The sequence below is a fragment of the Asterias amurensis genome, chromosome 16, assembly GCF_032118995.1.
Source record: "Asterias amurensis chromosome 16, ASM3211899v1".
Lineage (NCBI taxonomy): Eukaryota > Metazoa > Echinodermata > Asteroidea > Forcipulatida > Asteriidae > Asterias > Asterias amurensis.
This window is the reverse complement of record NC_092663.1, coordinates 17,469,451-17,495,520: the sequence shown is the minus strand read 5'-3', so window position 1 is coordinate 17,495,520 and position 26,070 is coordinate 17,469,451. Positions and strand designations below refer to the sequence as shown.

The window sequence follows — 26,070 nt, the reverse complement described above, 5'->3', positions numbered from 1 at the left end:
AGGGATGCATGCGCTTCTATGATTATGGAAATTCTGATGCCACTTTGGGATTTAATGTCATAATTTGTCAATGTGACTGTGAGTGAGATCATGGTGGTGGACATAATCATATTATCACATCACATGGAGTAACAACAGTGAAGATTGCATCAGTTTACCACGGATGCCAAGTGCCCGGCAGAAGTGAAAGCTCTGTCCGTTCGTCCGTCCTCCATCATTTCACATCATGATGTCATGTCAACACGAATGACTTAACAGTTTTCAACCGACCGTAAGATGTAAGATCGCACACTGGCTTTGCTGCTCTGAGTTGTAGACAATTTGTAGAGGAAACCTCGGAGAATAACGAACTACTACGCCTGAATAAATCAACAGAAGTATCATTACTTCATCCGTGATTAAGCAGACAACAGTTTGACGTTCTTTAGGTACGTATGCGTGTTTTGGGTTGTCCGGCTGGAAGGGTCGCACTTTCTCTTTTTAGTCTTGGAGTTCACGGGGGGCCACGACGCGATACACGGTGCGTGGGCCGGGCAGTCGAGGGTGGATCCACAACACTAGGTAGCAGCCGACATTGTATGATTGCATCTGTGGTAAATGTAATTTTTTTTTTTTCATTTTTTTTTTCTCATAAAAGATAAAGCAAGGAACCGTCTGTTTATTACTTGCAAGACGGACATTTTAAATTAAAAACAATTTATTATAATTTGCCACATCTTGTAAGAAATGTGCCATGGAGAAAGGATATGATACTCTATCAGACAATACATGTAAGTCAGAACATAGTTTGAAGTGTTGTGTATAACAGCAAAATTACTCGCACTGTTATTGTATAAGAATGATAAACATTATTTAAAAAAAGATAAACTATCAAGTTTCATTTGCAACAAAAGTTGAGCTTATAAAGTACATTGCCAATACAGCACAGAAGCACAGTGGCAACATAATTATGATCAAACACAATTAAAAAATGGTTAAAACTATGTTCCCAACATCATAGAAAGAACTCATCTACTAAGTTAATTAATCAGGGTATTTTTCATTTGTTGTCTTTCAAGACCGATATCAGGTAATTGTCTGTATTGCCTCAGATCTTTGCAATGTTAACCAATGAATTTCCAAAGTAATTGTGAATTGCTATAAAGTACATGTTTTCTTTTTGCAAATAGTTAAATTAATCGGCCAAAGAAAGTTGAATTTAAGTGCCAACTTTCAAATCATATCTTAAATTTATTTATCCCCCTCTATGCTCAAATAAATAGTAGTTTTCTTTGTAAGTGAAAAAGTAAAAGTTGAAAGCATTGTGTCCCCCCCCCCAATATGTTGATGTTGTGTAATATTAAAGTGACCTTCCTAATAAATAGGCATAGGCCTGCTTTTAAACGATTGACCCATATTCTATTGGTCTGACCATGGTGGTAGTTTCTATGGTCTGATGAGCTGACCAGTCAGACAAAGCATCTCTAATGGTGGTCAGTTCATTAGTTTATAGACATTTGTGTTTTTGTGTAACACCCAAGCGTGACCAGTGGTCAGTCTAATTCAGATGTTTATTCTGAAACAATGTCCAACCATGGCTTAATATTGTCTGTGTTTTGGGGAATAATTTGGGTGTTTTTTTCTTCAAAACGATCAACATATAAAAGGGTGACTGATGCAACAATAACTTTCAATAGGCCGTTGCTTTTACATATTATTTGAAAACAACTTGTAGACTGGCTCCAGTTCTATGACTTGAATTCATCCATATACGGAGCTACACAAAGCTCCCGGATCCCCTGATCATCCTGGGTTGAATTCATTGTTAATTCACCCCTACCTCAATGATTCACCCATGGAGGAAGGAGGAACCTACTGTAAGAATTGTCCTATCACCCTGCAGCAGCGCAGGCATGGCACAACAGAAAGGAAACTCATTTGATGCTTTAATTATGGAAAGGAAACTCAATTGATTTGTGTATGTAGTGAAAGTTTAAGGTAACTGAATGCAGGTGAAAGTTTAAGCATGGTTTAAGGTAACAGAATGTAGGTGAGCGTTTAAGGTAACAGAATGTAGGTGAAAGTGTAAGCATGGTTTAAGGTAACAGAATGTAGGTGAAAGTTTAAGGTAACAGAATGTAGATGAAAGTTTAAGGTAACAAAATGTAGGTGAAAGTTTAAGGTAACAAAATGTAGGTGAAAGTTTAAGGTAACAAAATGTAGGTGAAAGTTTAAGGTAACAAAATGTAGGTGAAAGTTTAAGGTAACAGAATTTAGGTGAAAGTAAACACTATGAAAGTACATTGTTTATCAATGAGGAATGTACAGGGTGTCTGGACATACAATAATTGTACAAAACAGAATTATATAATGCAGTAATTTTGTGAAGGGTTTTAAACCAAACTGAACAAAAAACAACTTTGTGATAATGTATGGGATATTTTTCTTCTGAAATAATGTTAAGATTTTGAAATTTTAAATATTGAAGGAAAGTTATTTTAAAACGTTTTCTTAATTACCCAAGACGCCTTACATAGGCTGTACCAGTTTGGCAGGGGGAAATTGTTATTAGGTTTTATTGATACAATTATTAAACTTTATTGTAACATTTAATGGTTGTGTGTTTTTTGCTGGTCATTTTGGGGGCTTGGGCGTCTAAAAAATAATGACATTGTTCAAACTGAAAAAATACCAGCATAGCAATCGAACAATTTCTATAGTCAACCATCGAACAGCAAAGCATCTCCAATATTGTTAGATAACAATTAACTTCTAACTTAGAAGTTATTATCTAACAGGTTGAGATGATTTTCTGATTGATGGTTTGTCTGTTTAGGGAAGACTATAGGCCTACTGTACAGTGTGTTTCCAGTGGTGTGTTGTATGTCATTGTTATGTTGACAGGAAACTGTGCAGTTGTTATGTAATCTATAGGCATCATTGTGTCTAGTATTGAACCATCCCAGTCACAGTCAATAGGCATAAATAGACCATCATGTTACCTACAGTCACAGTCATTAGATTACCTGCTGTTACAATACACTGACAATGCACACTGTCATCCGTTTGAGAAATTTTACATCTTGTATTTACAAAGTCACATAAAATCAAAATTTGTAAAAACAACAAGTGAAGTTTTGAAATCAAAAGTTGAATGATTGGACAATCTTCATAAATTTGGCTAATGCAGGCCCGTTATGCTAATGCAGTATTGTTTTAATAAAAAATATCTAAAAGTATCAAAACGTCTATAGATAAAAATCATACTCTAAACTCTATGTCTCTTCTTCTTCAATGATCTGCTTACAATGCAAACATATCAATTGCTTTAATGGTCCACACATTTACAATAATTTTATACTTTAGTTGAGCTCCAAACATAAAACAAAAATGTTTCCTGTTTTGTACTGCTTTGTACTTCCTCCATTGGTAAAGCAGGGAAGGATATATTAAGTTTGCACAAATAGTTACTAATAAACTAAAAGTCAACATGCTGCAGTATGAGTTGAAATTGCAATAATTATCAAGAGAGGTACTCTTAATGCACACACACGCACACACCCTATGAGGTTGGCCTGTATGATAACAATAAACTGATGGGCCATATCAAATATTGGATGGCTTCATAATATTGGATTGCTTCATAATATTGGATGGCTTCATAATATTGGATGGCTTCATAATATTGGATGGCTTCATAATATAATCCAGACACTAGAGAACAAAGTAATGCCTCAAATGAGCCAGATATTTAAGCAAATAAAAAGTTGGTTTCAATGTTTTTTTCCTGGCTTAAACAAGACAACTTTGTAGTCAGGAATGATGACAACTTGCTAGCATGGCCACCTGGTTATTTTGTCTACTTTCTTTTCGTTTGTTAATATAACATTGAGCATTTAAAAATATTGATAAGAACCTAATTTCTTTAGTTATTTCTTTTGACCCACCCACCCACAATGATTTTATTTTAAACGTTGACTATTCTGAAAGTCTGCTATAGACTGGCCAGTCTCGTTCGTTGGGACCTGTTTAAGTGTGTCTCAAAGCAATATAGGTGTGACCAATGTTGTCCCCGGCAAAAATGGCTTTTCTTTATCAGTGGTTTCTAAGCAATAGTCTACTGGTCTAATTGACTGGTTTAATTAACAGCATGCAACTCATTTGAGTTTTACTTTTCTTTAACCTGTGTGATAAAAAAGCACTGTACATTCAGCTCTATCCATGTCTTGTTTCATTCCATGCTGATCGTCACACAAGAACAAAATTAATATTTAACCCTGATGCAATACTTAAATGTCAAGCATCAGTGTTGTAGCTAGACCAATTTTAGCATTGGGCTCTAAATCCAATTTAGTCCACCAAAATAATTTATTAGATATGGGGCCATCAATGCTGTTGCGTGAAATCTCAGGGAAGTCTGTGCAAATCTCGCTCAGCCCTCTCATAAAAAGTGTATTTGCTGAGAGTGATGACCCCGGCACTGCCCACCTTGGCTACAACACTGTCGTCAAGCTTAGATCGTACATGTTATATCTGATGAATTTTGAGTGATTTGACTCTGTATGGTGGTGGATATTACAATAATGAAGATTTCGTTTGCTTCAAGGGTCTACAAAGGGATTAAATATTCTCCCAAAATTTGCATTGAGAAAACAGATTAATTACGAATAGAATCTAACTTACAAATGTAAAATGAACAAATGCTTACTTTAAGTTTGTATGTCTTTGATTAATAAATCCAGATGAGATTGTAATAGATGACATAATGACTTATGAGGAGGGCAACCCAACCTCAGAAGGAGGAGAACTTCCAGGAGTCGCTGAAAGTCACAATGTAGAACACTCTGATGTCACACAAAATAATAACCAGCCAGGTAAGACTTTTATACCAATGCCCCTTTTAGTTTAAAATGACCATTTGCTATTCTCTCAATTATTATTTGAATTATTAGTTAATTGCTAAAATTACATTGCAACCAACGGCCAATTTACATGACATTTACAATATTGAGAATTACACTGTTAAATCTTAGAAAATCTGAAACAAAAACATACAAAAATACACACTGGAAAAGACAACTGCAACTTTATTAATTACATTTGGGAGATAAACTAAAAAATGACAGAGGTTAATTATGTATACACCTCAAAAATATGGATAAAAAAACAAGACACAAGATCATAGACTGAGAGGAGAATATTGAACTATAGGTAGAGTCTCATACCGTCTCCTTTTTTCCCCTTTCTTTCCAGAAATGAAAGTGTCTGAACCAGCTGACAATGACAACTTAGAAAATAAAACTGTAATTGTTGAAGACACAAAACTCGCCTTAAAGGAAGGAACTAAGACTGAGACAGAGGTTGATAAGGTGGAAGTCAAAACTAGAAATGTTAGCACTCTTCAACTTGTAAGTTATACCTGCCATTGCTCTTCCTTGTAATGAATTTAAAATTCTATTTGATTTAAAAATCATTCAAACAAACTCCTTGATCAAAACTGCTTGTCAACAAAGACTAATGAATGGGTTTTCATAAATCTGTCATATCTTTCTGCATACTTTTTATTCTGCTACTGTGTAGGAGTCTCACATGGTCTCCTCCTCCTCAAATTGCCCCGCCCCCCACTTGAATCACTGGTACTGCCCCCATCACAGCCCGTCTTTCCAGTGTTGCTGCTTTGAGTTCATTGGTATCACAACCTGACACTTCAGGGAAACAATACAATGTGTCAAGTGTTTTTTTCATTAGAAAAAGTCGTAATTTCTGTCTTTGTTTAAATAAATCTTTGAATAAGTCTGAATAAAAGATTGTCAGTTATGGCTCTTGCTTTGATACTCCTGCATAGCCATTGCTGAAGCAATCAATTTAAACATTGCCTATCATAGATTTCTGATATTGTCAGTTATTTCAGAGGATGTTCATTTTTTGTTCTCTGCACACAGTTTCGGTTTGCTGGTCCGCTTGAGATCATCCTTATAATCTTAGCTATGATACTAGCCGTGGCTCAAGGAGCTGCACTCCCAATGGTTCTGTTTTTCTTTGGAGGAGTGACGGATGCTTTCATTGATTTTGGTCGTAACTCGGTAATTACTGAGATGACATTAGAGAGTAACGTAACGGATACCATGGTTACAATGGCTACTCCACTGTAAGTCTTTAGATTTTGCTGTTTTTACACAAAGTTATTTACATTTTGCTGTTATACTGTATTTAGTAGACACTGTATCCAATTGAACTTTAACAGGTGAATTTTATTGTGTCTGTCTTGATAATATTGCCTATATAAATCCAGTTATTATAGGTCAGCATTATGTTGAAATAAACCTTAAATGATGAACCTACCTTTAAAAAAACCACAGTGAAGTCAACTAATCTACAAAACATAATGTTGCGATTTTTCCTTTTTATCAAAATTATGAAGAATGAAAGGAATAAGGAATTGTGGTTTTCATATTTTACTATTGAAAACAAATCTGACAATAATGATCAACTTTTCATCTTATTCATCATTTTTTTAATCCATTTTTGGTGATGTGTTTAGCACTGTCTAATCAGTACTTTCCAGAGCTCTGGTAACAAAACCACAGGCATATTACTAGGATGGGAATCGAACCCAGGATCTTTGCAATTCTAGAGCGATGTAAATGGGTAAAATCAAAAATTATTATTCTATATCCCGATGCAAATTTCCATCTATTAAAACATTTTGTGTTTCTTCTTTATAACAGACCCGTATCGAATCCTATTGCCATAGTTACTGAGTTCTCCTACTACTATGCTATCCTGGGCGTCATCATAATGCTTGTAGGATACTTACAAAACATGTTATGGAATACAGCGGCTGAGAGACAGATTTATAAGATCCGACTAAGATTCTATCAAGCAATACTTCGACAGGAAACAGCTTGGTTCGACACTCATAAAGCTGGAGAACTAACATCAAGGGTATCAGAGTATGTAGAATGGTTGTCTTCTCTTACAATTATTAAAAATATCAGAAAAACAACTCAATTACAGCTTTTATTACACTTTTCTCTTTCAGAAAAGGTAACTTTATTGTACACACTCTCTTAGATTTCAAAGAGGAAATCAAAGTTATGGTCATTGAAAAAGATGTTCACTTAAAAATTGATCTTGGATATTTAATGACTTGATTTGTAACTTTTCCAAGAACATAGAAATCTTTTTTTCTTTTGACAACTTGAAGAACAACAACTCTCTGGTCAGTTGAGATTGGTATATACCAAGAATTGTTTGGCTTCTGTATTTATTTTACTAATCCACAAAAAAATCACCAGTTAGGATTTTTGTAACTATGTTTTCCTTTTGCTTCCACAGAGAAACTTCCTCTTGTTTCCATGGAGAGACAAATTTAGAAATTGTTAAACAAAACCGTCTTATTATCAAAACATTTGTCATTTTTATTTTTATTCCATTCTTCTCCAAAAGGACATTGACAAAATCTATGATGGATTCACTTGCCAACTTTTTCAGCAAAATTTTGTTTTTATTTCCATTCTTTTCCAAAGGGATATTGATAAAATCCGTAGTGGATTTGGTGACAAGCTTGGTCTTCTCCTGCAGTACACTGGGACTGCAGTTGGAGGTATCGCTCTTGGATTTATCAAGTCTTGGAAACTTACTCTAGTTATTTTATCTGTAGCTGTTGTCATTATGGTACCGTCTGTATCCATTGGAATTGGGGTAAGTTGACTATCAAATGATTTGGGCCTAATTTAATGGCTCTACTGTCGTAAGCAATAAAGCAGTGCTTACATAAGCAGGGAATTCTGCGCTCATGTGCAAACTCCAGGGCCAAATTAAAACTGTAAAGCAGAAAATACTGCAAAAATTGAGTCAGGTACCAGCCACAACAATGCCAATGTTATGTAATTTGGGCTGGTAACCTATTTCTGCTAAGCAATACTAATCTGTGCTTAGCAAGTTGTTGTGCTTACAGGTTTTATGAAATTGGGCCTAGGTTACTAGTCATACTTTGCTTACACAGCTAGCGCAGAAACTCAGTGCTTGCACAGTAAGCAGAGAAAGGTGACTGTAAAGCGCTGTTTTCATTTGTGAGCAGAGCCATGAAAATAGGCCCAGGTGTCAACTTTGAAGCATCTACATTGATTTAATCATCTTAACCTTCTTTGAAAACAGATGATTCGTAAGATGGCTAAAACTGCCTTAGATGCTTATGCCTCGGCTGGGGCTGTCGCTGAAGAGGTTCTCTCCTCCATCAGGACTGTGGCAGCTTTTGGAGGAGAACAGAAAGAAGTCGAAAGGTAAACATTTAACTCTTCTGCTTTCAAATATTTGACTACCACAATTTAGAAAACTTAGAGGTTTGCAATCGGACACAGGGAGGTATGTAAAAGCAAAGATTATTTCAAATTTATCGGATAACATTTTGACTTTTTAATTCTTTTTGATAGGTATACCAAAAGTTTATACAGTGCCAAGAAGCAATCCATTAAGAAAGATACAGTGCAGTCTTTCTTGGTTGGAACCTTCTACTTCAACTTCTATGCAACGTATGCGTTGGCTTTCTGGTAAGTCATATTAGTGTCTTGCTTTAAGATGGTTAAATGGGGATCGGGTTGTCTCAGTGATCTCTGCCTTTTACCTCTGTGCACCCCAGTTTGAATCCCTTGCGCTCGGATTGGGTTTTCAATCCCTACCTGATTTTCCACCCACATGAGGAACTGAGCATTTCTCATCGTTTCCTATTCATCCTGTTTTTTGTTTTTTTCGGTAACTGCCAGTGGGTGTTTAAATTTGTGTTTTTAATAGACAAAAAAAAAGTTTCAAATCCTACTTAAAAATAAATTAACATGATTCAGACAAAATTGTTTGTAGGCCTATATGGTGTGTAAAATATCAATAAAAAGCCTGTTTTGGTCTTTATTTGTAATCAATGGATCAATTATTTGTGTCTTTCAGGTATGGGTCAACGCTGTATTTAAGTAATGAAATCACCCCTGGAGACATCATTGTGGTTTGTTCTCTTTTCTTATGAACTGACTTAACAAAAAAACATTTAAAAAGAGGAATCCCAAAGCAAGATGTTTAATTACTCACCAAACTTTTCAGAACTGAGAAGTCACCCGAATTCCAAAGTCTACGCCTTGGTAGTATAATATATAGCAAGACAAGTTCTCAAAAGAACATGGTGTTACCGCACACCAAATATATTGATACCTCAACATACAATGCCTCAAATCCTATATCTTAAAGAACATGGTGTTTAATACCGCACACCAAATATATTGATACCTCAACATACAATGCCTCAAATCCTATATCTTAAAGAACATGGTGTTACCGCACACCAAATATATTGATACCTCACACACAATGCCTCAAATCCTATATCTTAAAGAACATGGTGTTACCGCACACCAAATATATTGATACCTCAACATACAATGCCTCAAATCCTATATCTTAAAGAACATGGTGTTACCGCACACCAAATATATTGATACCTCAACATACAATGCCTCAAATCCTTTCTACTCAACAGGCTTTTCTGTCCATTTTAATTGGGGCGTTCTCTTTGGGTCAAGGCACTCCTTACATCACTGATTTCATCACAGCTAGAGGAGCAGCTAGTACCATCTGGGAGATTATAGACCAGGTAGGTTCTACTCCCCTCGAACCCACTCCTAGACCACCTTCTCTCTGTCCATTTTAATTGGGGCGTTCTCTTTGGGTCAAGGCACTCCTTACATCACTGATTTCATCACAGCTAGAGGAGCAGCTAGTACCATCTGGGAGATTATAGACCAGGTAGGTTCCACTCCCCTCGAACCCCCTCCTAGACCACCTTCTCTCTGTCCATTTTAATTGGGGCGTTCTCTTTGGGTCAAGGCACTCCTTTCATCACTGATTTCATCACAGCTAGAGGAGCAGCTAGAACCATCTGGGAGATTATAGACCAGGTAGGTTCCACTCCCCTCGAACCCCCTCCTAGACCACCTTCTGATGTCCATTTTAATTGGGGCGTTCTCTTTGGGTCAAGGCACTCCTTTCATCACTGATTTCATCACAGCTAGAGGAGCAGCTAGTACCATCTGGGAGATTATAGACCAGGTAGGTTCCACTCCCCTCGAACCCCCTCCTAGACCACCTTCTCTCTGTCCATTTTAATTGGGGCGTTCTCTTTGGGTCAAGGCACTCCTTACATCACTGATTTCATCACAGCTAGAGGAGCAGCTAGTACCATCTGGGAGATTATAGACCAGGTAGGTTCCACTCCCCTCGAACCCCCTCCTAGACCACCTTCTCTCTGTCCATTTTAATTGGGGCGTTCTCTTTGGGTCAAGGCACTCCTTTCATCACTGATTTCATCACAGCTAGAGGAGCAGCTAGAACCATCTGGGAGATTATAGACCAGGTAGGTTCCACTCCCCTCGAACCCCCTCCTAGACCACCTTCTGATGTCCATTTTAATTGGGGCGTTCTCTTTGGGTCAAGGCACTCCTTTCATCACTGATTTCATCACAGCTAGAGGAGCAGCTAGTACCATCTGGGAGATTATAGACCAGGTAGGTTCCACTCCCCTCGAACCCCCTCCTAGACCACCTTCTCTCTGTCCATTTTAATTGGGGCGTTCTCTTTGGGTCAAGGCACTCCTTACATCACTGATTTCATCACAGCTAGAGGAGCAGCTAGTACCATCTGGGAGATTATAGACCAGGTAGGTTCTACTCCCCTCGAACCCCCTCCTAGACCACCTTCTCTCTGTCCATTTTAATTGGGGCGTTCTCTTTGGGTCAAGGCACTCCTTACATCACTGATTTCATCACAGCTAGAGGAGCAGCTAGTACCATCTGGGAGATTATAGACCAGGTAGGTTCTACTCCCCTCGAACCCCCTCCTAGACCACCTTCTCTCTGTCCATTTTAATTGGAGTGTTCTCTTTGGGTCAAGGCACTCCTTTCATCACTGGTTTCATCACAGCTAGAGGAGCAGCTAGTACCATCTGGGAGATTATAGACCAGGTAGGTTCCACTCCCCTCGAACCCATTCCCAGATCACCTCCTTTAAGGCATGTTAATTTGGTCAGTACCACTTGTTTAATTTGTAGTTTATTTTGCAAATAATGTTTGAATTTTCTTGTTGCCATACCATAGATTCCAGATATTGACAATTCATCTGACCTTGGCCTGAAGCCACAGTCATTGACTGGTGACATCACTTTTAAGAACGTCCATTTCTGCTATCTATCCAGACCAGACACTCAGGTGAGAGTACAACCTAGAATTTGGTATTTAATTTGTGAGGTATCACCCAACTCCCAAGGCCAAACGGCCAATTTGATGTGAGGGTTACACGTAACTGATTTGGGCTGTCAATCCAAATCAACTGTCACCAGTGGCATGTTGCCACCTACTCCAGGGGCTGACACACGGTTACCCCCTTCACAGTCCCTAGAGGATGAAGGCATGGGTATCATCCACTAGGGGCCACCTACTCGAGGGGCTGACACAGGGTTACCCCTTCATAGTCCCTAAAGGATGTAGGCATGGGAAACATCCACTAGGAGCCTGGTTGGTAAAGAAGAATGCACTAGGAGATGGCTACTGCCACCAGGGGTATGGTGCGACCCACTCATGGGGTTGACACACGGTTACCCCCTTCATAGTCCCTAAAGGATGTAGGCATGGGTAACATCCACTAGGAGCCTGGTTGGTAAAGAAGAATGCACTAGGAGATGGCTACTGCCACCAGGGGTATGGTGCGACCCACTCATGGGGTTGACACACGGTTACCCCCTTCATAGTCCCTAAAGGATGTAGGCATGGGTAACATCCACTAGGAGCCTGGTTGGTAAAGAAGAATGCACTAGGAGATGGCTACTGCCACCAGGGGTATGGTGCGACCCACTCATGGGGTTGACACACGGTTACCCCCTTCATAGTCCCTAAAGGATGTAGGCATGGGAAACATCCACTAGGAGCCTGGTTGGTAAAGAAGAATGCACTAGGAGATGGCTACTGCCACCAGGGGTATGGTGCGACCCACTCATGGGGTTGACACACGGTTACCCCCTTCATAGTCCCTAAAGGATGTAGGCATGGGTAACATCCACTAGGAGCCTGGTTGGTAAAGAAGAATGCACTAGGAGATGGCTACTGCCACCAGGGGTATGGTGCGACCCACTCATGGGGTTGACACACGGTTACCCCCTTCATAGTCCCTAAAGGATGTAGGCATGGGTAACATCCACTAGGAGCCTGGTTGGTAAAGAAGAATGCACTAGGAGATGGCTACTGCCACCAGGGGTATGTTGCGACCCACTCATGGGGTTGACACACGGTTACCCCCTTCACAGTCCCTAAAGGATGTAGGCATGGGTAACATCCACTAGGAGCCACCTACTCCTGGGGCTGAAACAGGGTTACCCCCTTCACAGTCTGTAAGGATGTAGGCATGGGTATCATCCACTAGGAGCCTGGTTGGTAAAGCAGAATGCACTCTCGCCCAAACTTTTTCTAGAGACTATAGAGCTGATAGTCAGTCTTCTGCCTTCATTGTGGCAGCACCATTATTGAAGAAAAAAAACTAACATATTTTGGACATTTTTTAAATTTTTATAAACCTCTAATTTTATTTGGCTTTGTCAGTTTGTTAGAGGTTTCTTCAATGAAATTTACAAATGAAACTAATAGTTATGAAAATAAACTAAGGTTTAAGGAACGTCCCAAGCCCTTGAAGTCATTGAAATAATAGTCTTTTACAAAAATACATTTCTACAATTCCACTTATTTGTGACCTACTTTTTCTACATTTATGTTCATCAATTCTTTTGCTTTATTTTTAAAGGTGTTGAATGGTTTAACCTTAGAGGTCAAACAAGGTCAGACAGTTGCATTGGTTGGTAGTAGCGGATGTGGTAAGAGTACCACAGTACAACTCGTCCAGCGCTTCTATGATCCATTGGCTGGATCGGTGAGTCTTTGTCTTTCTTTCTTAAGACTTTTATGCTGGAAATTTGTCCAAAGACAAAACAAAAAAAGTACAAATTGATAATTGTTACACCTTGGTGTTAATTGTTTGATTATATAAACATATCTTCATCAGGTCAAACTAGATGGGAATGACTTGCGTGACATCAATGTAAGGTGGCTGAGAGAGAACATTGGAGTGGTCAGCCAAGAACCTGTCCTATTCGCTACCACCATTGCTGAGAATATCCGCTACGGTCGTGTGGATGCAACGGATAAAGAGATAAAAGCAGCTGCAAAGGAGGCTAATGCTCATGACTTCATATCTGCCTTACCAGACGTAAGTTTTATCATCTACACTCTCGTCACTATTTTACTTCTCAATAAAGATTATTAAAACAATCTTTTTAAAAATAAAAATCTCATTTTTCTCAGGGATATGAGACGCTTGTTGGTGACCGAGGGGCTCAGCTGTCTGGTGGTCAGAAGCAACGTGTCGCCATCGCGAGGGCGCTAGTTCGTAATCCAAAGATCCTCTTGTTGGATGAAGCTACATCAGCCCTTGATACTGAGAGTGAGGCTACTGTCCAAGCAGCTCTTGATAAGGTAGGCTCTGCTATAGCTATATATGGATATGGCTAGATATGGATATGGCTATATATGGATATGGGTAGATGTGGATATGGCTAGATATGGATATGGCTAGATATGGATATGGCTAGATATGGATATGGCTAGATATGGATATGGCTAGATATAGGTATGGGTACTATATATGCTGTCTTAAAGCTAAGAGAGGTTATCGGTAACACCATGTATATGAAGTCTTATGGGGATAGAAGTTTCTCGGTAGCAGCCCCCCCCCCCCCCCCCCTGTGGAACGGCTTGCCTCTTACCCTTAGATCACAACCTGACATTTCTTCATTCAAATCCAATCTCAAAACTTACTTCTTCAGTCAAGCCTACCATTAATTTTTCCCTTGGTCATATATTAGCGCAGTGAATAATTTTTTCCAGATACCAGCGCTTTATACGATTTATTATTTTTATGTGTAAATCTCTTTTGAGTAGTATTGGTTCTGAAAACAACCAATGGTTAATGACTCCACGTTTGCATCAGTAAGCTCTGATCATCTACATCAATTTAATCTGCTAAGGTTTCCTACAAGAGTTGTACTCTATTTAAAACTCTTGTATTAACCTTCAAAATGTTAAATGTCCTTCATATTGTGCCATTGTTCAGCTGCCTGCAGGACTTTATTTTAGTAATGTTGGTTCTGAAAAGAACCAGTGGTTAACGACTCAATGTTTTGATCATCGTGCTCTGAGCGTCTACTTCAAGTTAATCTTCTAATCTACAAGACCTTTACTCAATTAAAAACTCTGGTATTAATCCTCACAACAAGTTGTGCCATTTAGTTGAGTTGCCTGCAGGACTTTATTTTAGCATCTTCACACTCAATCTTCCCCAGGTCCAGGCTGGTCGTACCACTATCGTCATCGCCCACCGTCTCTCAACAATTCAAAATGCAGACGTCATCTGTAGCTTCAAAGACGGCAACATCTTTGAGAAAGGTTCTCATGAAGTCTTGATGCAAGATAAGAATGGTTTGTACTTTGGTTTAGTCCAACTCCAGAGTCGTAAGGAAGAGAAGACTAAGGAGGAGGCAGAGGTGAAGGAAGAGGAATATGAAGATGAGGATGAAGAAGAAATTGAAGTAAAAGGTGAGATAGAAATTGTTTAAAATGCCTTTTTTTGGGTACTTTTCCCCCAAACATTTTTGTTTATCAAAGGTTATTAAATGAAACAATTACTAGCAGAGTTTTTTAAAAGTATTTTATTTAGTTCAATGCTTAATTTGTAGTTTCTTTTTTAATTCAAATGGTTGACTGATTTTTGTTCTTTTTTACAAATCAAATCTTTAATTAGTGAATGCCACAGGAAAGTTACCTTCTATCCGCCAAGTTGCTGATGCTACATCCAATAGTAAAGTGTGCACAAACACAATCTAACTGTGTGGCCTTACTTCTAAGTTATGGAAAATAATACCACTTCCCAAACTATTTGTGAGTTATAACAACAATTTTGAAAATATATTGGTACATAAGTAGCCATTTTCGCGCTTTGAAAAAGAGGAATTTGTAAGTGACATCACAATTATCGATTAATGACAAACCACTGACTGAGTAAATTTTAAATGACTTTAAATCAGGCTACTGTCCTTTAAATAACAACACATTTTGTTCACAGCGTGAACCAAAAAATAACTTTTTTTCAAACTGATAGATGAGATTGTTGCTAGATGCTGATGTTTTCTATATCGATATCATGTTTGTAGTGAATTTCCTGTGTGATTTATATGAAACATTTGGATCTGGGGCCAATTTCATAAAGCTGTTAAGCAGAAATTACTGCTTTGCCAATTTCTTTGCTTAGTTGAGTGGGGCACCAGTCACAACAATGAAAACTTAATATACTTTTGGCTGGAGCCTGTTTCTGTTAAGTGATACTTTTTGGTGCTTAGCCAGTTCCTGTGCTTACAGGTTTTATGAAATTGACCCCGATACTAACCCATTGACTAACCCATCTTAGTTTCTTATTATTTTCTTACCTGATACTAAGACTTTGATAGTGAGGAGCAGGATGTATATTTATCAGGTACGTTGTGTCTTAAAGAAAATCCAAACAAACCATTAGAGGAAGGTCTTCATCAGTCTGTCCTCAGTTCATCCACTCTTCTCATTTTGCTCTAATAAGAGCCTTGAGAATATTTATACAGATTCAGACCGAAGCAGGGCCCAATTTAATGGCTCTGATTACCGTAAGCAAAGAATCTGCGCTTACTGAAGCATGGAATTCTGTGCTTGTGTTAAGCATATTTCATGGGTTAGCAAGGTGGCAGCAGATTTATCAAGTAAAACACAGGCAATTTTGCGCAAGAAATTTTGCGGACCATAGTTCAACTAAGTATAGTCCTAAGTGAATCAATTGTGACGCTCACCGCAAAATAATGTAGGCCCTACTAATGAAACACAATCAGACATTAGTGATACAATTCTTCATTTTTTTCTGCATGAAGTTTACTATTATGGACCTTTGGCAAATAATATGCCACACTCTTGGGAATTCCAAATTAGTCGCGACTATAGTGTCACAGTCGCAACTAGTCGCCCAGGCTCAATGCCCAGATTGATGGAAATGTACTTTGCCATGTTTGCTGCCAACTATAGTGTTCTAAAAGCTCTCATTGTCTTCTGTAGTTGTCACTAAAAGTAAAGTTAGATTTCAGTTGCTTCTTTAGATTGTATAAAGCAATATTTATGTTTAGATTATTAATGTTGTTCTTATTTTTTTGTGTTGTTGTTCAAATCGTTTATGTGTTGTCAATTCTATTGTTGTGTTATATTCATTTGGTTTTACCCATTTTTTTACCCAGTTGTGTATTAGAACTGTATGCTCAGTACTTTTCTGTGAGTTCTGTGAAAATAAAATCATGGGCATATTATTCGGGTGGGATCGGAACCCACGACCCTTGCAATTCTAGAGCAGTGTCTTACCAACTAGACCACCAAGAGGCCGGTAGCTAGAGGCAGTTCGAATCCTTTGTTTTAGCAGTTGGTATTGCAACATTTTAATAGATGGAAATTTGCATCAGGGATTAGGGTGCCATTGTGTTATTGTAATCTTTTGTTGTTCTTAGGATCAGCTGAAGCTCAGAATGCAGAGAAGGAACCATTGTCATCATCTCGTCATCGGAATATTTCTGGCTCAAGTGACAAACAAATACCAGACCTGAATCTTGTGCAGTCTGCAATATCAGCTGCCTCAGATGTACCAGAGACAAAGGTAGAGCTTGTCATCAATAATGAAGCAACAATCATTTTTTTATTATATTTTTTTATTTGATATCGAATTGTTGGTATCCGCAATTTACAGGTATCATTTTAAAAAAAGAGGATATAATTATGTATAGCGAACCCCTATCTGTTATCCCTTAGCAATCTTGCACGATTCTTACTGAGATTTATTATTATTAAATTTTATTCTTGAAGGAGGATGAGGAAGATGTCTTGAAGAATTTCAGTTTTACTCGAGTGATGAAGATGAATTCTCCTGAGCTTCTCTACATGATCATTGGTGTTATCTGCTCAGCTTTCAATGGAGGAGTGCAACCGGCTTTTGCAGTTATTTTCAGTCGAATTCTTGGAGTAAGTGGACTTTTCAATCAATTAACTCGACCTTCAGGCTTTTAAACACCTGACGAGTCTGTATGATTCATGAGAAAGATGTTGCAAACAACTTACCAACTAACAGGACCAAGGGTATTAATGCAAAGCAAAAGTTAATGGCCTGACGTTTCAACCCGAGCAGAGTGTCTCGATTCTTTAAAGTTGTGTGCTTTCAGATGGTTGATTTCGAGACCTCAAATTCTAAATCTGAGGTCTCGAAATCAGATCCATGGAAAATTACTTCTTTCTCAAAAACTAGGTTACTTCAGAGAGAGCCGTTTCTCACAATGTTTTACACTTTTAACAGCTCCCCATTATTCTTAACGAAGTAAGGTTTTATGCTACTAATTATTTTGAGTGATTACCATTAGTGTCCACTGCTTTTAATGTTCAATAATATTGGTTCTTATTATTGTATGTCCGATTGTTTACTTCAGATCTTGATTGATAATGATTTTTTAATCTGTGGCATGTTGTTACTGAGTGGTCAAGCAAGCTGGTTAACTTGGATTCTGGTCAGCAGAGTGTTGGTTTGAGTCCCGGTCTTGACACTTGTGTCCTTAAAAGCATGACACTTGACCATTATTGCTGCATCCTTTGGATGGGACCTGAAGCCATAGGTCCTATGTGTTGTGTACCTTTGGATGGGACATGAAGCCATAGGTCCTATGTGTTGTGTACCTTTTGATGGGACATGAAGCCATAGGTCCTATGTGTTGTGTACCTTTTGATGGGACATGAAGCCATAGGTCCTATGTGTTGTGTACCTTTGGATGGGACATGAAGCCATAGGTCCTATGTGTTGTGTACCTTTGGATGGGACATGAAGCCATAGGTCCTATGTGTTGTGTACCTTTGGATGGGACATGAAGCCATAGGTCCTATGTGTTGTGTACCTTTGGATGGGACATAAAGCCATAGGTCCTATGTGTTGTGTACCTTTGGATGGGACATGAAGCCATAGGTCCTATGTGTTGTGTACCTTTGGATGGGACATGAAGCCATAGGTCCTATGTGTTGTGTACCTTTGGATGGGACATGAAGCCATAGGTCCTATGTGTTGTGTACCTTTGGATGGGACATGAAGCCATAGGTCCTATGTGTTGTGTACCTTTGGATGGGACATAAAGCCATAGGTCCTATGTGTTGTGTACCTTTGGATGGGACATGAAGCCATAGGTCCTATGTGTTGTGTACCTTTGGATGGGACATGAAGCCATAGGTCCTATGTGTTGTGTACCTTTGGATGGGACATGAAGCCATAGGTCCTATGTGTTGTGTACCTTTGGATGGGACATGAAGCCATAGGTCCTATGTGTTGTGTACCTTTGGATGGGACATGAAGCCATAGGTCCTATGTGTTGTGTAATGCACGTAAAAATACACTCGCTATAAGTAAAGGGGTTTGCTCCAGTGTCCCTGGCAGTGGCTACTGAATGCACCACATCACCTTGTAAACTATGTATTTTCTATTGTAAAGCTTTTTAATAACTAATGTAATATCTTTTAATGATTGTAATTTATGCTGCAATTCAGCGGTATGCTGCGATGGCATTTTTTAAATAAATAAACCAATTGATAAACACAAAGTGTTACATAAATGGGTCTCGCTATTCAAAAACCTCAAACTAATGCTAAGCACTGTGATAATGAATAAAGCGCTATACAAAAATGAGTTATTGTTGTTATTATTATTATTGTTTTTATATTATTATTATTTTCTTGATTTACTTAGGTCTTTTCTTTGGATGATGACACAATACGTTCTCAGGTTGTCATATACTGCTTACTTCTCTTTGCTCTTGGTGTTATTGCATTCATTACCAATGGTTTAGGGGTAAGTACATCAACTTATTGGCTTAGCTTTTATTTCTTGTCCAGAACTGTTGATAAGAGACATTCAGTATTTCCAAACATTTATTTGAAATTGCCCCGTACTTTGGTAACAAAACAATTGTTAGCACTTATATTTCAGCAATATCCTGAATTCATTAAGTTCTAACTACTGCTAAGTGTCTTGTCTCTTGTGCCTAATTTCATGGCTCTGCTTACTGCAGAGTTACATGCTTACGTTCCTCATTCTCCGCTTACAGTAAACGCTGAATTTCTAAATATGTCGTCTTAGCAAAGAAAATCAATTTTTTGTGATGCATTTGCTCAAGCAAAAACACATTTGCTAACCTGTGAAAAATGTTCTTACATTAAGTGCAGATTGTCATGCTTCTGTAAGTGTATAGATGTTTGACTGCGGTAAGCAGAGCCGTGACAAATCGGACCCTTTGTGGTTAAAACTTTCAGGTGAGGTTTGCTGTAGCACCATTTTAAAATCTCTTTTGAGTTGGGAATGGTTCTGAGAACAGTTCTGTCAGTTCTCAAAAGAGATTTCCAAATGGTGCTAACTCAAAACCTCACCTGTTTGTATATCCCACTGGGCAAAGTTTCAAATCTTACTGAAGTTCCACCTTCCATCTCTGTATGAATCATTGCCTTTAGAAAAAACTTTCAGAGAAGTGGGAGTGGGGTTAGAGTTAAGAATGTTTTAAAGGCAGTGGACACTATTGGTAAATACTCAAAATAATTATCAGCATAAAACCTCACTTGGTAACGAGTAATAAGGAGAGGTTGATAGTGTAAAACCTTGTGAGAAACGGCTCCCTCAGAAGTGACTTAGTTTTTGAGAAAGAAGAAATTTTCCACGAATTTGATTTCGAGACCTCAAGTTTAGAATTTGAGGTCTCAAAATCAAGCATCTGAGAGCACACAACTTCGTGTGACTTGGGTGTCTTATATTTCATTCATATCTCGCAACTTCGACGACCAATTGAGCTCAAATTTTCACAGGTTTGTTATTTTATGCATATGTTGAGATACACCAAGTGAGAAGACTGGTCTTTGACAATTACCAATAGTGTCCACTGTCTTTAAACAATGTAAGTGAAGCAAAACAAGTTTTGATATGTCATTAATTTTTGCAAATTGTTGTTACCTGTTAGGGTATGATGCTAGGCAAGTCAGGTGGGGAGCTTACAATGCGGCTAAGAAGATTAGCATTCAAGGCTATGTTAAGACAGGTAAGTCAATAAATAATTTTTCTGTAACAGGTCTCCTCTATAGATAAACTGTGCCAATAAAGTATCTAAACACTTACAAATGGTCAGATTTATCCGAACCTGAGTGTGCAACAAAACATTATTGGCGCAGTTTAGTTCCCAAAAGACGCCAAATTGCATTTTGGCTTGCAGGTGCGTCAAGCGCTCAAATTACTAACGCAGTCGCATCATTCACTAACCAATCATGCATTGAGTTTTATGAAATGTTTGCGTGTTGCTGTTCTCACGTGTAATGCATGATTGTGTGTTCTAAATTGCCTGTAAAGATGGCTGATTTATGTCATATTGCAACCTATCTATACGTTTAGTAATCACTCTTAAAGCCATTTCGGTACAGAAAAAAAAAAAAAAGTTCACAGATTTACAAATAATTTACAGGGTTTACAGAAGGTAATGGTGAAAGACTTCTCTTGAAATATTAGTCCATGAAATGCTTTACTTTTTGAGAAAACGGTAAAACAATATAAATTCTCGTTAACGAGAATTACGGATTTGTTATAAACACATGTCATGACACGGCGAAACGCGCGAAAACAGGAGTGGGTTTTCCCGTTATTTTCTCCCGACTCCGAAATCCGATTGAGCCTAAATTTCCACAGGATTGTTATTTTATATATAAGTTGTGATACACGAAGTGTGGGACTTGGACAATACTGTTTACCGAAAGTGTATAATGGTTTTAAAATGAATGGCAATGAAAACCTTTGGCAATAGCAGATAACAATAACAGCTTTCAATAAAGCATTTTAGGAAATATTTGACTTCAAAGTAATGTGGTTATGTAGAAAGATATCAATTTTTATTCCCCAAAGTTTGAATCTCAGATTCAGATTGTGTATTCCTATTGGGGATTAGTCTTCCCGCACGCGGACATATCCAACGATATCTTAAAAACGCAACCACCTTTTGAAATAAAATGTTCACATGTTAGCGTTATTGTGTACATCTACATTTCTATGGGATAAAAACAATCAAAACAGTTCCAAAAACAGAGGTTTAATGTTAGCGTTATTGTGTACATCTACATTTCTATAGGATAAAAACAATCAAATCAGTTCCAAAAACAGAGGTTTAATGTTAGCGTTATTGTGTACATCTACATTTCTATAGGATAAAAACAATCAAATCAGTTCCAAAAACAGAGGTTTAATGTTAGCGTTATTGTGTACATCTACATTTCTATAGGATAAAAACAATCAAAACAGTTCCAAAAACAGAGGTTTAATGTTAGCGTTATTGTGTACATCTACATTTCTATAGGATAAAAACAATCAAAACAGTTCCAAAAACAGAGGTTTAATGTTAGCATTATTGTGTTCATCTACATTTCTATAGGATAAAAACAATCAAAACAGTTCAAAAAACAGAGGTTTAATGTTAGCGTTATTGTGTACATCTACATTTCTATAGGATAAAAACAATCAAAACAGTTCCAAAAACAGAGGTTTAATGTTAGCGTTATTGTGTTCATCTACATTTCTATAGGATAAAAACAATCAAAACAGTTCAAAAAACAGAGGTTTAATGTTAGCGTTATTGTGTACATCTACATTTCTATAGGATAAAAACAATCAAAACAGTTCCAAAAACAGAGGTTTAATGTTAGCGTTATTGTGTACATCTACATTTCTATAGGATAAAAACAATCAAATCAGTTCCAAAAACAGAGGTTTAATGTTAGCGTTATTGTGTACATCTACATTTCTATAGGATAAAAACAATCAAAACAGTTCCAAAAACAGAGGTTTACTTTGCCTTTAATTTCTTTAAGAAAAGTTGTTCATGAGCACCATGGACAAAATGACTCTTGAGAGTTAAATCATTTGTAATAAGAGACACAACTATGTACAATGACGCGAGCATAGTCAAATGGAGCTGAAGCTATACTAAGGTTGATGAACATTGCTGCGACCAATCGTTGAGCAATACAGCAGACTTGACTGCAAGGTAGAGGTTCTTGATTGGTCAGGCATTCCTCATTTAATACCCACTGGTATTGATTCTGGTTGGGAATCTACATTTTGAAAAAGAGAAATGAACAAACAAAGAAAATACAATAAATCTGAGGTCAGTATAGAGATCTTTTTTATTCCGGGCTCGAAGTTGACACTGGACCCCAGGCCTGAGGTCAGTGATTTTAGTGTCGACTATACAAGTTCGGCCGTCTTGTGTTTTCAATATTGACAGTTCACTGCATTTTTTAATTTTTCACTTTTGTTGAGTATTGAAGTTTTACAATGTACCCATAGAAAAAATTAGATAAAGTTTCTTTCAGTGAACGTCCAGAAATTTTCTGGTCCTGTATAAGTTTTGAGCTACCATATTGAGTTGATTGTCTCATTCCTTAACGTGACTGGGCAACAGAGGGCAGTGTGTGATCTGATGACAAACTTCAGAGGTAGGGTGTACCTGCACAAAATTTTAATAATTATTGAAACTGATCAAGGAACTAGAGTTAGTAATGCCTTAATATTTATAAACCAAGTGAACAAGTTGCAAACAAGCAATCATTTGGTCACAAAGATCGATTCAAAAACGAGTTGTTTACGGGCCCTTTCAAGGTCGGCCAGTGGTAAAGCGTGGGGATCGCAAAAAAAACGTTTATCATGAACTTCATCGATATATGTACCTGTATGGAATTTTCGTCAAATTGCACAATTTTTGGAAGGGGGGACAATCTTAAATATATGTAGAATCCTATACCAAGTGAACAAATTGTGCAGACTATTCCCCCTTGTCACAATTTAACTAACAATGCTGTGATGGTGATTGTGCCCGTATAAATGTACATGCCTTTCCTACTTCTGCTGATAGGTGGCGCTCTAATGAGACATTTCAACTCAATATGCAAGCCCTGGAGTGTTGTGGATTTTTTCCCCAAATCTGAGCCCTGTGATTGAAAACAACTCAAAAATTGTTTTTATGGAAACAATTGGAATTTTGTTTGAATAAAATGAAGAATGTGATTTTACCTGTACTAGTTGAACTACCTCCCCATTTTGGTTTAGTGCAAGAATAAGCGGCTCGGAGATTGGGTTTGGCTGACAAACTCTTCTCATTAACTCGCACTCTCCTGCTACATTCCTTCGTGCGGGTCCTTCTTCGCTTCCTCCAGAAATGTTTCGCTCACCTTGTGGGAGTCCCAAATTAAATATCCACGGGAAGTTACGAATGATTTGATTTTCTTGGTTGCGAGTGAGCTTAACTATTGGGATCTGATGAACCCTGTCATACACCAACTGTGGATTTTCTTCCATGGCTTTAATGATATCTCGTTGGTTCTCTATTTGCTGTATTTGGTTGGTATTTAGAGGACTGATTGACTGTGTGGAGCATGTTGGGCAGCACTGCGATGATGAAACATCGTTTGGTAGCGTCAATAAGAGAATGAAAAATGGTAGATACCAACTGTGCATCGTTGTAGCTTGTCAGAGATTTCAAGCAGGAGACTTTAATTCACAACTCTCAGTCGAACAATGTTAGACTAGAAATGGATTACTTGGTTGAAATGATAAGCAAACTCTGAACTGTTGGGAAATTCTCATTTACAACATTTGACCATAAGGAAATAGTGACTCTGTTAAAAATGTGCAGAGTATAAATAGCAGAAATAATGATGTCTTACAGAATTTGCGTGGGACTGCTCAATGGAGATCTATAGGTGTATGTGTAACCATAAAGGTCCTTTGTCATTTAAATAAATCATATATTGGGGGAACCAACCTTCAATCATTCAAGTATACATCAAGTGGTTTTGAAATGACTCCAGCCAACCATATGGTAAATTCTATATTTAGAAATTACTTACAACGGAAATATTTTTGCATTTTGAAAAAACAAATATTTCTCAGAATAAATTGCCTCCAAGAAGGCATCCTTGACTACAAGACATAAGACTTCACTTCAGGACTAATATGAATGCTATCTCAAGTTGAGAACACTTCATGATGGTAAAAAAAACCTGTTTGGCTCGATTCACATCAACTGCAGTTATAATTCACTCTACGTTAAGAATTAGAGAGTAGCAAGTTGTAAAATTGTTGCCTGTTCTGAGGTGTTGTTCATTTTTATTGAATTGAAAGAATTAATAAGCTCATATGAGTCAGGATGTTGTCTGATAAACCAGCACAAGTTGAGCATAAATAATTGGGTGTGAAATCACAAACATGTTCTAGTTTTCAAATCTTTGTTTGTTTTGACGCTGCGTTCATGGTCCAGTTATTTTGATGACAGCATCCTGTCTGGAATTCATCTTTGAAGGGGCAAGTTTTTTTATTGTGTACTTTCTTCTAAGCGAATATCTTGAAGGGTCAACCAAGGTTAAGTACTGGAGAAGTGTAGGCTATGTTCTTCATGGCCACTGTATATCCAGCCTTGCAGTAATTTAATGCCATCAGCAAAAAGTTGAGCTGGAATCTTTGTCAAATGCCAAATAAAAACTAATAAAAAGCCTGTCAAAATAAATGTGTCTTGAGCAATGTTATTAACACAAAGTGGTTCAAAGACTTTCTTTGGTGGAGTATTACATAGAATATTAAACATCTTTCATTTTAAGACATTCTTTTCATTCATTCAAGCAATATTTTTGTGTGTAGGTTGTTTTCTTGATAGAAACGACCACAGATTTACATTTAACTCAATTGATCTAAAGATAATGATGGTAGAAGATTTCCTTTAAAGTATTACTTGCTCTGGTGCTGTAGTTTTTATTAGAGAAATTAGTAGACAACTTTTTACACACAAACTGTTTTATCATGAACAATGGATTTACGCAACTTTCCTGAAAAATGTGATGGATTTAAAGAAGTGTTTGGCTACCTGCCAATTTTGAGTCTAAACCTTTTGACATATTTTAAAATCGGAATTGAACTTGATATTAACAAATAATTTATTTGAAAATGCTCTTCCTGTGTCAGTAAAGTAATATCCCAGTCTTGTTCCTTGTATTTCTAGGATGTTGCTTTCTTCGATGATCACAAAAACAGCAGTGGAATTCTAACAACTAGGCTCTCGACAGAAGCTTCACAGATTCAGGGGGTGAGGGAAACTGAATGTGATAATTCCAATGTTTTTAAAACTATTTTTCCATTGGCACACAGAGAATGTATTTGTTTTTACAAAGATTGTTTTGTAAAAAACTAGCAAATTGTTGGAAAAAAGGTATTGATTTTGTTTATTTAAGGTAATGACAAATGAGAAAAATGTGTGCCATGACAAATGAGAAAAATGTGTACCTCCTTATGCACCTCCACAAGTCCCCTAAAGTTGTATCCTAGTTCTGGAAGAAGATTGAAAGACATGAAACACTGAGCTATCATTATTATCTTTCCCTTTGTTCATCTTATCTTGATAGGTGACTGGTGATCGATTTGGGTTTATATCTCAAGGATTCTTCAACATCGGTGTAGCTATCATCATTGCGTTTATCTTTGGTTGGCAGTTGACGTTACTCGTCTTAACTTTTCTTCCATTCATTGCCTCTGCTAGTCTACTCCAACTTAAGTTCCAACAAGGCAACGTCAAATCTCAGAAATCTAGTCAGGAAAGCATTGGAAAGGTAGGACACAATTTGTTGGGAAATATCAAAAGTTTTTTTTTTTAAATTGTTAGGCACCCAGGAGCTGCGGAGCATGTTCCATGGATGGATGCTATATAAATTGTCATTCTTATTCGTTTATTTGTTTGTTTGTTTGTTTGAAGAACCATTGACTCTTTTTATGAAAGCAATTATCGCTTGGAGTGCTTTCTGGCTGCTGCCAATTATAGCGTTAAATGGTTTTCCATTAAAGTACTCAAAC

At 37.6% G+C, this 26,070-nt stretch overlaps 2 protein-coding genes across 2 annotated transcripts in view; one reads left to right on the top strand and one right to left on the bottom strand.

Annotated features, from left to right (window-relative positions):
- Positions 1-10: 10 nt before the first annotated feature.
- Positions 11-26,070, top strand: part of LOC139948808 (ATP-dependent translocase ABCB1-like) — a 30,614-nt gene continuing 4,554 nt past the window's right edge. The window contains exons 1-22 of the mRNA XM_071947143.1: positions 11-428; positions 4,722-4,853; positions 5,233-5,387; positions 5,922-6,127; positions 6,708-6,932; positions 7,509-7,683; positions 8,140-8,264; positions 8,415-8,531; positions 8,923-8,977; positions 9,506-9,619; positions 11,118-11,228; positions 12,811-12,936; positions 13,069-13,272; positions 13,368-13,538; positions 14,405-14,657; positions 15,556-15,591; positions 16,634-16,779; positions 16,986-17,141; positions 18,898-18,999; positions 20,156-20,233; positions 25,226-25,309; positions 25,626-25,829. Of these exons, the coding sequence (XP_071803244.1) occupies positions 4,745-4,853; positions 5,233-5,387; positions 5,922-6,127; positions 6,708-6,932; positions 7,509-7,683; positions 8,140-8,264; positions 8,415-8,531; positions 8,923-8,977; positions 9,506-9,619; positions 11,118-11,228; positions 12,811-12,936; positions 13,069-13,272; positions 13,368-13,538; positions 14,405-14,657; positions 15,556-15,591; positions 16,634-16,779; positions 16,986-17,141; positions 18,898-18,999; positions 20,156-20,233; positions 25,226-25,309; positions 25,626-25,829 (2,952 nt within the window). The 5' untranslated portion in view covers positions 11-428; positions 4,722-4,744. The remainder of the gene's footprint in view (positions 429-4,721; positions 4,854-5,232; positions 5,388-5,921; positions 6,128-6,707; positions 6,933-7,508; positions 7,684-8,139; positions 8,265-8,414; positions 8,532-8,922; positions 8,978-9,505; positions 9,620-11,117; positions 11,229-12,810; positions 12,937-13,068; positions 13,273-13,367; positions 13,539-14,404; positions 14,658-15,555; positions 15,592-16,633; positions 16,780-16,985; positions 17,142-18,897; positions 19,000-20,155; positions 20,234-25,225; positions 25,310-25,625; positions 25,830-26,070) is intronic.
- LOC139948807 (uncharacterized) lies at positions 20,255-24,137 on the bottom strand. Its single transcript, XM_071947142.1, has 2 exons — positions 23,245-24,137; positions 20,255-22,286 (listed from the first exon to the last, which is right to left on the bottom strand). The coding sequence occupies exons 1-2, from the start codon at positions 23,686-23,688 to the stop codon at positions 22,092-22,094; spliced, it is 639 nt and encodes a 212-aa protein (XP_071803243.1). The 5' UTR covers positions 23,689-24,137; the 3' UTR covers positions 20,255-22,091.

Bases quoted from the DNA above. Each gene is read 5' to 3' on its own strand.
- LOC139948807 (XM_071947142.1), bottom strand. From the start codon at position 23,688: ATGCACAGTTGGTATCTACCATTTTTCATTCTCTTATTGACGCTACCA. The intron at 22,287-23,244 runs GTAAAATCACAT...TTCAAAATGTAG, and splicing joins AGGTAGTTCAACTAGTACAG to ATTCCCAACCAGAATCAATA.